General features: G+C 36.9%; 1 protein-coding gene across 2 annotated transcripts; it reads left to right on the top strand.

The window, feature by feature from the left end:
• Window positions 1–425: 425 nt before the first annotated feature.
• On the top strand, window positions 426–5,722 carry LOC120190008 (alpha-glucan phosphorylase 1-like). 2 transcript variants are annotated; one of them, XM_039193139.1, is made up of 15 exons: window positions 426–717; window positions 949–1,154; window positions 1,242–1,343; window positions 1,636–1,812; window positions 1,926–2,201; window positions 2,295–2,566; window positions 2,699–2,816; window positions 2,914–3,312; window positions 3,393–3,545; window positions 4,022–4,150; window positions 4,240–4,476; window positions 4,632–4,708; window positions 4,916–5,102; window positions 5,192–5,392; window positions 5,572–5,722. In XM_039193139.1, exons 1-15 carry the CDS (start codon window positions 459–461, stop codon window positions 5,686–5,688), a joined length of 2,910 nt encoding a protein of 969 aa, XP_039049070.1. In that variant the 5' UTR covers window positions 426–458; the 3' UTR covers window positions 5,689–5,722. The 2 variants fall into 2 exon arrangements, with proteins under 2 accessions (XP_039049070.1, XP_039049069.1); XM_039193138.1 differs by having other exon boundaries at window positions 913–1,154.
• The last annotated feature ends 7,081 nt before the right edge of the window (window positions 5,723–12,803 follow it).

Genomic DNA, 12,803 nt, shown 5'->3' with positions numbered 1-12,803 from the left:
TGGACATGATCAACAGAATCCAATCAAATGCTTACAAGTGGATGGAGCAGAGCGTACATGGCTCCCATATCTCCCTTCTCATTCGCTTTTGTCCTTTTCTCCTGGAAGAAAATGTTAAAAAAAATATCCAATTCAAACTTAGATATTCTCCTTCCGATACCCAAAAAATAAATCTTAAACTTGACCAATCAGGTCAGGCCACGTCACCGAAAAGAGACAGCTGTTCGGTGGCGAAGCGGTAAAAAAGGGCATGGTTTTACCCGATCGAATTTCGGAACACCATACGCAGTTACATTAGCGGTAAAATTATTTTCCACGTGGGCCAATGAAATGTGTCCAGGTGGAAACGGTTGAATAGCAGGTGATTGGAACTCAAAGCATATGTAGTATATAATTCCCGTGAATCGGTCATTTTCAGTACTGTGATCTATCAAGTTTACATAAATTTGGAAAGGGTGATGGCTACGTGGCGATACTCTGCAATGCCGAATGGAACGGAGGCGGTTTCCGGTTGCAATGCGGTGGCTAGATTCCTCGACTTTGGCCGCGGAAGGAATGGCGGAGGTGGCGGTGGTGGAGAGAGAAGAAGAATCAAAGCGGATCAGCTGATGCTGATGAGGAAGTGGCAGCTTAGGCCGCTGAAGAGGTCGTTATCGGTGAAGAATGTGTCGAGTGATCACAAACAGAAGGTGAAAGATCCGCTAACTCAGCAAGAAGGTTCGATCTCCTTCCGTAATATCTGTATACGAATGCAAATGCTCTGTTTTTACTATTATTTTTCAGTTTTCTTGTTTATTTGTTTGGTTAATTGGGAACTTGTGGATTTTGCGTGTTAATTATATACATTACAATGTCCTCCGCTTTCCACTTTTGCTCTGTATTTTAACTTATATTCATTTTCATTGGATGTAGAATCTCCTGGCAGTCGTCACCTTTTAACTCCTCCAGATGCTTCATCTATTGCCTCTAGTATCCAATACCATGCCGAGTTCACCCCATTGTTTTCCCCTGAGAAGTTCGAGCTTCCAAAGGCTTTCTTTGCAACCGCACAAAGTATTCGTGACGCTCTCATAATAAACTGGAATGCCACATATGATTATTATGAAAGGTTGAATGCAAAGCAGGCATATTATTTGTCGATGGAATTTCTACAGGTGTGTGATTTTTAGACGTTCAGTTCCTGAGTTCTGTAACACACTTTGAAGATGTTGCACTTTCAGCCTTTCTTGTTTCTTCTATAGGGTCGAGCTCTGTTGAATGCAGTTGGTAATTTGGGGCTTACTGGAGCTTATGCAGAGGCTTTGAGTAAGCTTGGACACAACCTAGAAAAAATAGCTGCCCAGGTTAGTCGGTGTATATCATTTTTTTTTCTTTTGTGTACCTTACTTCATAATACATTCTGACAGTAGTGAATGACTGGAGAGGACAAAGGAATATCCAGACTGCTCTAGAACTTTAATTGACTTAGTTATTGATAAATTTTCTGTTTTATCAGAGGAACTGGCCATCATTTGAATCCTTTACTAGCTACCATAATGCCATATATGATTCCCTTTCTGGTTTATTTGGTGTCTTTGTCAAAAAAGAAAATCTGGGAGGGTGTCATGATAGCTAAATTTTTTGATTGATCTATAGGAACCTGACGCTGCCCTAGGGAATGGAGGCCTCGGTCGACTTGCCTCCTGCTTTCTGGATTCTTTGGCGACCTTAAATTACCCAGCATGGGGTTATGGGCTTAGATATAAGTATGGCTTATTTAAACAGCGTATTACAGAAGATGGGCAGGGAGAAGCTGCTGAAGATTGGCTTGAGGTATACTTGCTCTTTGTTTGTAGAAATAAAAGTACACATATGTCTATATGACATCTGCATAATAAATATTGCTGTTTTCTTTAACTTTGTCTTGATTATGGTTTCTATTTTAGATGAGCAATCCTTGGGAAATTGTGAGAAATGATGTCAGATATCCTATCAAGTTTTATGGCAAGGTCCTTACAGATTCAGATGGAAAGAAACACTGGATTGGAGGAGAGGATATAATAGCTGTTGCTTATGATGTCCCCATACCAGGGTATGAAACTAAAACCACGATCAGCCTAAGACTCTGGTCAACGAAAGCTCCATCAGGAGACTTTGATCTATCTGTGTTTAACTCTGGAAAACATACCCAAGCAGCTGAGGCCCTATATAATGCTGAAAAGGTCTGTTATTGTTTCTTATAATTTATCTGTATTTGCTTCTGACAATGTTGATCCAAGTGATATGGTGACTTATAATATGTATTTGAATGTCAGATTTGCTATGTACTCTACCCTGGGGATGAGTCACTTGAAGGAAAAACCCTTCGTTTAAAACAACAATATACCATGTGCTCAGCCTCCCTACAAGATATCATTGCACGTTTTGAGAGAAGATCCGGAACGAAGGTCAGATGGGAGGAATTTCCTGACAAGGTTGCCGTGCAAATGAATGATACTCATCCCACTCTTTGCATTCCAGAGTTGATGAGAATTTTGATCGATGTGAAAGGTCTAAGCTGGAAGGAGGCCTGGAATATCACCCAAAGGTACTCTTAAGTCATGTTTGTTTAATTTTATGCAGCACAGATCCTTTATTTTTCCTTTTCCAACATGTTTTCTGCAAGATGTTACTAAGAGATCAAGCCATACTCAATATTCACTGTAATGCCCTTTTTCAGAACCGTGGCATACACAAACCATACTGTTCTGCCTGAGGCTTTGGAGAAATGGAGTTTAGCTCTTATGCAGAAACTGTTGCCTAGACACGTGGAGATTATAGAAATGATCGATGAGGAGGTCAGATGGAAAATATACATTAGACAAAACCTTCATTTTTTTTGGAATTCCTATTCCTATTCTAATTCGATCTGCTTCCTATTTATACCATTTGCAGCTAATTCGTACCATAGTTTCAGAATATGGTACAGCAGATTCTAACTTACTGCAGAAGAAGCTGAAGCAGATGAGGATTTTAGAAAATGTTGAGCTGCCAGCTGCGTTCTCTGATTTACTGGTTAAACCCAAGGCAAGTCCTGTTGCTGTTTCCACTGATGTACTTGGTGAATCTGAAGAGGAAAAAGAAGAAGAAGAACTCAAGCCTGCTGGTAGAAAAAGTAAATCTGTAAAGAAAGGCATTCAAAAGAAGAAAAAGAAGATCCCGGAACCAGTACCAGAGCCCCCTAAGCTGGTTCGTATGGCTAACCTATGTGTCGTAGGTGGTCATGCAGTCAATGGAGTTGCCGCGATTCATAGTGAGATAGTGAAAGACGAAGTTTTTAATGATTTTTTTCAGGTAAGTGCAATTTATAAAACATATCGGTTTGTTACAAGGAAATGATTCTATTACTGATCACTGTGCTCAAATTTTGGCAGTTGTGGCCTGAGAAATTTCAAAATAAAACAAATGGGGTCACACCTAGAAGATGGATCCGTTTCTGTAATCCAGACTTGAGTAAAATCATAACAAGCTGGACAGGCTCAGAAGATTGGGTTTTAAATACTGAAAAGTTGTCTGAACTTAGAAAGGTATCCATATCTGAGGCTTTTTTTCTTATAAAACTTCTTGTACAATCATTTTTTATTTTTCATAGAAGTGAAGTTTATTTACACTCTTTGAATGACCAGTGATGATATGACTTGGCATCTTTTATGGGAAATAAACTAGCATCATCGGACATACTTTCTAAAATACCTTTTTTTTCAACTGCCTGATTTTCTTTTGTAGAGTCCCAATTCTCGTGCCGATTTTGTACACACCTATATCTAATCTTTGTTGTTATTTCACAGATTAGGCATTGCTTGTGAAATTCAAGCACTGTTATTATTTCATGAAATAGCTAGCTCTAGGATTCTGAATATATTAATATATATGAAGCATGTCCGTGTGTCTATAAAAATGCAAAAATGCGCATTTTTTATGGTTAATTTAAATGACTTTACATATGAGAAAACGTTGGAAACCTTCAATTATTACCAATGAGTGTTGTGGCATATGTTCATAGTTTGCGGATAATGAAGATCTTCAGACCCAGTGGAGGGCTGCAAAAAGGAGCAACAAGTTGAAGGTTACGTCCCTCATTAAAGAAAAGACGGGCTATATAGTAAGCTCTGATTCAATGTTCGACATCCAGGTAATTTCTCGTCAATCAAAGAACTGTATGCATGACAGTTAGATCCAAACCTGTTAACATATAGTGTTATCTACTACATTGAATTTCAGGTGAAGCGCATCCATGAATACAAGCGTCAGCTGCTGAATATTTTGGGTATTGTTTACCGGTACAAGATGATGAAAGAAATGAGTGCTTCAGAAAGAAGGAAAAAGTTCGTTCCACGTGTTTGCATATTCGGGGGGAAAGCATTTGCCACTTATGTTCAAGCCAAGAGAATTGTGAAATTCATTACTGATGTTGGGGCTACAGTTAATAATGATCCTGATATTGGTGATTTACTGAAGGTATGTCTTGGCTGCAAAACATTATCAATGAACCTAATACGGTGTTCTTTCCCGAGATCATAAAAATTACATTCTGTGATTGTTGTATTAATAGTTTATTTGATTTCTTTGATATCTCTAATCAGACCTGATGTCCTATTATGTTATAATTTTAGGTTATTTTTGTTCCTGATTACAATGTGAGTGTGGCTGAATTGCTTATCCCTGCAAGTGAGCTATCACAACATATCAGGTATTTCGATTTTATATTAAATTGGCTCAACTTCAACGCAAAAGCTTAATCGAGCTGAAGCTGTTATGGTTTTGACATGAAAATGAATCCCACGTTTTCTTAGGTTTGCATTGAGCTCGATCGGTATATGCCTGTATGGGAGGCTTATATCGCAATTTGATCAGAGAGTTGACACTGGGGCTTTTATGTTGTTTTCCCTATATGCAGTACTGCTGGGATGGAAGCAAGTGGAACCAGCAATATGAAGTTTGCAATGAACGGTTGCATTCTGATTGGGACCTTGGATGGTGCCAATGTCGAAATACGAGAACAGGTTGGGGAAGACAACTTTTTCCTCTTTGGTGCTAGAGCTAACGAGATTGTGGGGCTCCGGAAAGAAAGAGCCGAGGGGAAGGTATGCTTTTGTATGGCCAGATAACCGGTTTTCCTTTTTCTCCATTTGTTTCTTTTCTCATCATTGACATAGTTGACATCTTACCGCAGTTCGTCCCGGATCCTCGATTTGAAGAAGTTAAGAAGTTTGTGAGGAGCGGCGTGTTCGGTTCCTCCAGCTACGCTGAAATGTTGGGATCGTTAGAAGGAAACGAAGGTTTTGGTCGTGCAGACTATTTCCTTGTTGGCAAAGACTTCCCTAGATATATAGAATGCCAAGCAAAGGTGGATGAAGCTTATAAAGACCAAAAAGTGAGTAACCTTCTCCTTTGCTCACATTACAAACTCATGCATGTGTTAGTTAAGAGCAATCTCTGACATTGTTTTACAACATCCCTTTTGCCTATTCTCTTGCGAAAGTACTCGTGTCGGACACCTAAATCCGAGTAATGTAACATGTTTCGAATGTTTTGTAATCGTGTTTGTGGCAGAGATGGACACGAATGTCGATCATGAATACCGCGGGTTCGTACAACTTCAGCAGCGACAGAACCATTCATGAATATGCCCGGGAGATTTGGAACATTAAGCCTGTGGAATTGCCATAGTTTGGCCGAGAGTTTTTCAACTACGAGAGCCGGCCCTTTTGCCTTAAAAGCGCTGTTAATAACCGCTCTCTTTGTTATCATATTACCATATTTTGTGATAACTGAATAAGTGCAATAAAATCTTGAGTTTACTAGCTTAAAAAATATGTTTATATATAACTAATTTTGATTAACTTGTTCTGAATATATTTTAAATAATCAAAATAATGATATAAGTCTAATCAATAATATTAATATTTAACAAAATAAAATGATTAATACATTTTTGAACCACTTCATATTAATAAAATTCATGCTAAATAATAGAAATAAAACTATTTACCAATTTAATAGATTGTATGAACCAAGTGTCATCGTTGATAAAAGAATTTAAATTAAAAATAAAAAATTTGAATTTACTCTAAACGTCGGGGATAACAGCATAGCACGTGGAGGTTTAATATATGACCACAAAGGAAAATAGATACGAGGATTCTACAAGTTCATAGGAACATGCTTGTTCCTAGAAGCGGAGCTGTGGGGAATTTACATAGGAATGTTGTGTGCTTAAGGACCTAGAGATCACACGGCTAGAGATTGAATTAGACAGCATATACACCATCCGAATGCTGCAGAGGAAGACCGACAGATAAGGCTCACCGAATATCCTACTCCATATCCGAGAACCGGAGAAGAAGGAATGGGTGGTGCGTTATAAACACACCCCGCGCAACGGAAACAGAGTGGCCGACTTCATGGCCAAATACGAGACTCCAGCAGACTTTGAGGTCCACTGACCTTTCAGTCCACCACCGACCGTATCAAGCTTGCTTCTTGAAGATGAAGTCTCTCAGAAATTGAGCTGCAACAAGTCTCCTTTATTTACCAAAAAAAGAAAGAATTTAAATTTTAAATATAAGAAATTAATAAATTTATCTCAAAATAAATACAATTTAAATTAAATATAATTTTAAAATATTTAATTTTAATTAAAATAAAATATAATATAATTATATAACTTTATATAGTTTTTAATATGATTTTAACGTAACTGATTTTTATCATTTTGTAATTAAAAATGAAAGAAATATATATAGATAAATAGTAATAGGGGTATGATTGTCTTTATATTTAGAATAAACTACAATTTAATAACTGAACCTTCTTATCTCTCCTACTATACTCACTATACTTTAAAAAAATTCAATTTAATCACTCATTTTTAGACATTGAATTTTTTTATTACTCCACCGTTAAAGCTATCGGAATTATGACGAGGATTAATCAAAATATTTTTTAATTCTTACCGGTCAAGTAAAAAAAAAAGGGATCTCTTTAAATCATAAGATTCTTACGGGTAATGGAGCTGATTTCTTATCCAGAGGAAACAAGCAGCCTTTTGTCGAAAGAACCAACAAAAATCGAAAGAAAAAGCATCATCGGAATCCAAAAAATCCCATCTAGAGAAGAAGAAAGAGGACTGTGTAATTTGATGTGTGAGTGCACAAATAGCTGGAAACGACGCTGCAGTTGCTAAAAACCTTTGTTTGGAAGCTGAGAATCTGGGGGTAGGCGTTATTAGACACAACTTTATATGCCTACAACCGATGCATTACAATTGGCAGAAAAGGACCAACCTTTTGTTAAGGCCTTTTGTCTTTATATTTCACCTAATTAGAATACATGCAAATTAAACGTACCTGTCTGTGTATTACTACTACTATAATCCTTGTTTAGCAGTGAAGCAAGATGATGCTTGTTGTGATATTAGGGTAATGTTTCTGTTAGAAGATCGACTTTGCTTGAGTTTATAAAAAGGATGCTATTTTAGTGACGTAGATGATTCTGCTGCTAAGAGATCTGGTACGATGGGCGTTGGATCAAATCTCCTACCAACACATGCATACTTCCCTTCAAAATCCAAAACATTACGTATATATAATGGGGAAGAATCCAAATCATCATACCAAAACTCTTGATGTGTTGGATCAAGGAATTCGAACCTTCAAAAAAATATGCATGTTGCCTATTTCCAACTTGAGCAGAAAAACAAAAACAAAGCTCAGACAAAGTGAGAAACTCTCAGTTGAATACAAATATATTATATAGTTGTTTGAGTATTTACATTTGCCTCAAAGCTTCTGTACTCAAATCAAACAACAATCGACATATTAAACAAAGAGTCAAAGCTAAAAAAAAAAACTCTCTATACTTCACAAAGTTAAAGCTTGCACCATAATCATAGTGCCTGAAGCCCTGAAGTCCGTGTTAAATTAAAAGGTAAAAACAAAAAACCCTTCGAGGCCCTACTTCGGACCAAAAAACCAACTCAAAAAAATGGTTGATATAGTTACATGATCAAGGAAACAACCCTTCTTCCATTCTCCGACAAACCTCGGCCAGTTCCGCCACTTGTTTGAGTATTTTACTCACTAAGCTTTAAAAGTTTTCAATTTAATCACTCAACTTTAACCATTGATTTTTTAGTCACCCTATCGTTATCTACTTTAACTATGTGATGACATGACTTTTTCCTCCAGACGCTTCATTTGAAGTTTTATTCTTTTTCGTTCGATGTAGAATCTCTCGGCCATTTTATCATTTTCCTCCAGACGCTTCATCCATTGCCTCTAGTATCAAACACCATGTAGTGTTCACCCCATTGTTTTCCCCTGAGAAGTTCGAGCTTCCAAAGGCTTTCTTTGCAACTGCACAAAGTATTCACGACGCTCTCATTATAAACTGGAATGCAACATATGACCATTATGAAAGATCGAATGCAAAGCAGGCCTACTATTTGTCAATGGAATTTCTACAGGTCTGCACTTCTTAGACGTTTAGTTCTTGAGTTCTGTAAATCACTTTAAAGATGTTACTATTTCAACCTTCTTTTTGGTTTCGTCTATAGGGTCGAGCTCTGTTGAATGCAATTGGTAATTTGGGGCTTACTGGAGCTTATGCCTTTGAGCAAGCTTGGACACAACCTAGAAAAAATAGCTGCCCAGGTTGGTTGGTGAATATCATTTAATGGGAGAAATTTCTCATTGTGAAAATTGTAGATGAAGATCATCTTGAGGAAAGACGGTTGTCTAGCAGCTATCAGTGAAAGGCCAGTAGATTTCACAAATGACAACAAATTCACTAATTTGTTCTTTCTTTTGAGGCCAAAGAGATAACCTTATAATTCCCTCAAGAATATACCCCAATTCTGGCAAAACTTTCGAGATAATGTTCTGGAAAAATTAATTCACGAGATAAAGCACTCCCAAGATTAATTGCTCAAATAAGGTGAAATCCACAGTGTTGGTCGTAGGTCGCCATTCCTTCCGGACGACCTACTAGGTCGCCATGTCTTCCTGGCGAGCTACAAGAGATTGCATGTGCCATGCACGTCCCAACACGCTGGGCATCCGAGGCCATCCGACCGAGGCCATCCGAACGAGCTATGCGAGGGCATCCGAGGGCAACCGAGCGAGCTATGCGAGGGAATCCGAGGGAAGCCGAGCGAGGGTAGGTCGCCCAGAGTGCATGGCGACCTACAAGGTCGCCCGGAGTGCATGGCGACCTACAAGGTCACCCGGAGGGCATGGCGACCTATGTGTTGGGACGTGCATGTGCCATGCAACACATTCATTCTCACGTTCATTCTCTCTGTTTGAGCAAGGGTAGGTCGCCCGGAGTGCATGGCGACCTACAAGGTCGCCCGGAGTGCATGGCGACCTACGGCCAACACTGTGGATTTCACCCTATTTGAGCAATTAATCTTGGGAGTGCATTAGCTCGTCAATTAATTTCTTTCAGAACATTATCTCGAAAGTTTTGCCCCCCAATTCTTGAGAACACTCTTTTCTCAAAGAGAATGTTACAAATTTGCAAACTTACAAGAAAAACCTCACAAGTGCACAATTCTAGAACAAAGAAAGAACACTAAAAAATAAATACAATTGAGCACAATAAGTGTTATTGAAAGCAAAATGAATATTGAATGAAAAATAGACTTGAAATGCTCAAACTTGAGGTTTGATGTTTTCTCTTTGATTCTCTCTTGATTCTAGTTGCTTGATGTTTATTGTTATTGATCAATGGCTTCTAAGCTTGCTTAAATACACCTTGAATCACTTCTAAACGTTGGGGATCATTAATGAAGTTATTGGAGCCGTTTAAGTGTGAAAACAATTAATATTTCTGCTTGGAGCATGGGGGAATCGGTTCCTCCTCATAGGGAATCGGTTCCCTAAGTATAAAATTCAAATATTCGACCGTTGAACAGTGGGGGAATCGATACCCTTGGGGTGAATCGGTTCCCTCCGAGCACACTGTTATTTCTCGGAGCAAACCATTCAGGGGGAATCGGTTCCCTCAGGACAACTGTAATTTTTGGCTTTGAAACGGTTCGAAATACTTTGTAAAATTGTTTTGAAATTATTTTAAGATTAAAACTTAATTTTACACTTTAATAAGGATTTAATATGAACTTTGAAATACTTTGAGTAATATTTTGATATTCGATTTAATATATCGAATATGCTTAGAAAATTATTTTCAAAACTAAATTCTTTTAATTTAATTTGTTATATCGAAACATCAAAATGTTTTCAACAATCTCCCCCTTTTTGATATAACAAAACATTTTAAGATTTTCTAATTTCAAAATGAATTTTGATTTTGAAAAATAGAAAAATACTACTCCCCCTTACTTAACACTTTCTCCCCCTTTTTGTTAAATCAACAAAACCCTATAAAAATGTTTTAAACAGAATTTTGAAAAACATAAGCCAATTGATTTATTAATATAAAGCTTAAGCTGCTAAGATCACAATCAAAAGAGAGGTTAGCCATTAGTTTCATAATCAATATTCATAAACATGTAATGGATAATTGGTCATATATGTCTAAAGATGCAAAATAAACACGAAATCCAAATCAAATGTATTAAACATAAGTTCGAACAACCAAAAATAAACAATCCAAAAGCATTCAAAATGTTTTAACAATAATGCAAATATCCAAGTTCAATCCAAACAAGCAAAGCAAAGATAAAAGTTCAAGCATCCGTAGGAGGATCGGGAGGAGGGAAATGAGCTCGCATAGCTACCATTTCATAAGTGAGTGCATTAATACGAGCGTTGATTGCTTCATTGTTTGCACGCATCTCCCAGAGAATTTCCAATTGTTGAGCTTCCATAGTCGAGAAGTGAGATTCTATGGAAATAAAGCGAGAATCCAAGGATGCATAACGGAAATCAAATGTCTCCATAAATGATTGAAAATATGGAGGCACTTGATCTTCTTGCTGAGCTTGTTCCTCATGCTGCTCTGGCTCATCGTCGACTTCATCAATATCTTGCATTAATTGTTCAAGCTTGGGATCGTCGTCAGCTTTTGGTGGAACTTGTGAAGAACTAGCTCCCGGAGTATTCTCAGAAGATCGAACCCATTCACTGGTTTCTTTATTCTTTATCCATCCCGCTCTCATTAAGGAAAGAAGATTAATTTATTTTTTGAGAGGAAAGACGGCATCTAGACCAACTCTAAGCCCGACTTTAGAAAATAAATTACTCAGAATGCAACCGTAAACTAGAGATGAACAGAGTTTCTTATTAGGAACAAGATTTACGGTCTCAACAATTTCAACAAAAATAATCTGAGGTAGATTTATTTATATTTTGATAACAATGTAACCACCAAAGATCCAAGGCTCTAAGAGTTGAGTAACAACCTCCGGATGGTCGAAACCACCAAGAAATCATTAGATGAAGAAAACGATCATGAAGATCTAAGACACTCGCATTATCCCTTCTTTTATAACGAGAACTTAAAAATTGTTTTTCATTTGATATACCATCATTATCTAATCCTAATTTATTGGCTATGTAAGCCGAGTCAAGATGGAAGAATTATCCTAGGAGATAGGAACGAACTCCTATGGTTTTGGTTGAGCTCGGTTTTTAATATAAACGTCATAGAATAGAAGATGCGAACAAGTTGATGGTAAACTATAGGTTCAAGGTCACAAAGTTTATCAAATTTCCACTCTTGTAAAAGAGGAAGATATCTAAAATTGATATCTATCATAACTTGAAGAGAAGGGATACGTTCTTCTCTAATTTTGTAAGAGTCAAAATATTGATAATACCAAAAACGATGATTTCTAGGACCAGGATGATTGAAGCACGAGTTTTGGATAGTCATATTAGGATCAATGGGATTAGGAATAGGAATTTCAGGAATAGGAGGAGGATTTGGAGGTGGATTTGGTTGTTGGTTTGAACGACTAGGTGAAGACCTAGTTTAGGATTTGACATGGTTTAAGAAAATCGAAATAGAATGAATAACCTGCAATTATAAAACATGTATGCAATGTAATCAATCCCAAAACTCAATTGAGTCCTCAATATTTTAAGGTTCTCTAAACCAATCCTAATGGGCAAAGTTTTTTGAAAAACTTATTGAAAAATAAGGTTTTGAAAATCAATATATGTATAGTTTTCATAACAACAACATAATTCAATCAAAACATAATAATTTGAAAAATAATTTTTTTTATTTCAAAAATTTCAAAGAATTTTGGAAAATTCTTATGTTTTTGATGAAATTAGTTGTAAAATCTAGTTTCTAATCACTAAACAATCAATGCCCGGTCACTATTTCAATCTAGAACTAATTAAAACTAGTTTTATGTTCAAAATTTGATAAAATAGAAGTTTTAGAAAAATACCTTGAAGATTTTCGGATTTTGTGAGAATGTGATGATTTTTGCACTAATTTGATGATTCCAACAGGTTTAGGAGATGATATTTGAAGTAATTCCGATAAGAAACTTTGTTTTTGAATCAAAGTGATGATTTGGGGAGAGAGAGGAGGAGAACGAAGAAGAGAAGAGAATAGAGTTTGAAAATTTTGGGTGTTCTGCCCGTTTTAAAAAAACAGAACCCCAGGGGGTATCGATTCCCCTACAAGAGGAATCGGTTCCCCTTCAAAGGGGGAATCGGTTCCCCTTCAAGGGGGTATCGATTCCATTTGCCCCCTATCAAAATCTTCTATAGTGGTGTTGGCAACTCATATATCAAAAATTAATTGTGTTCAATCAATCAAATTAATCCTTAAACTACATTTGAACATAAAGTTAATTTTTC

Source organism: Hibiscus syriacus, unplaced genomic scaffold (genome assembly GCF_006381635.1).
Source record: "Hibiscus syriacus cultivar Baekdansim isolate YM2019G1 unplaced genomic scaffold, ASM638163v2 tig00116962_pilon, whole genome shotgun sequence".
NCBI classification, from domain to species: Eukaryota; Viridiplantae; Streptophyta; class Magnoliopsida; order Malvales; family Malvaceae; genus Hibiscus; species Hibiscus syriacus.
Note: the sequence above shows the minus strand (reverse complement) of the source record. Positions and strands in the feature narration are given on the sequence as shown.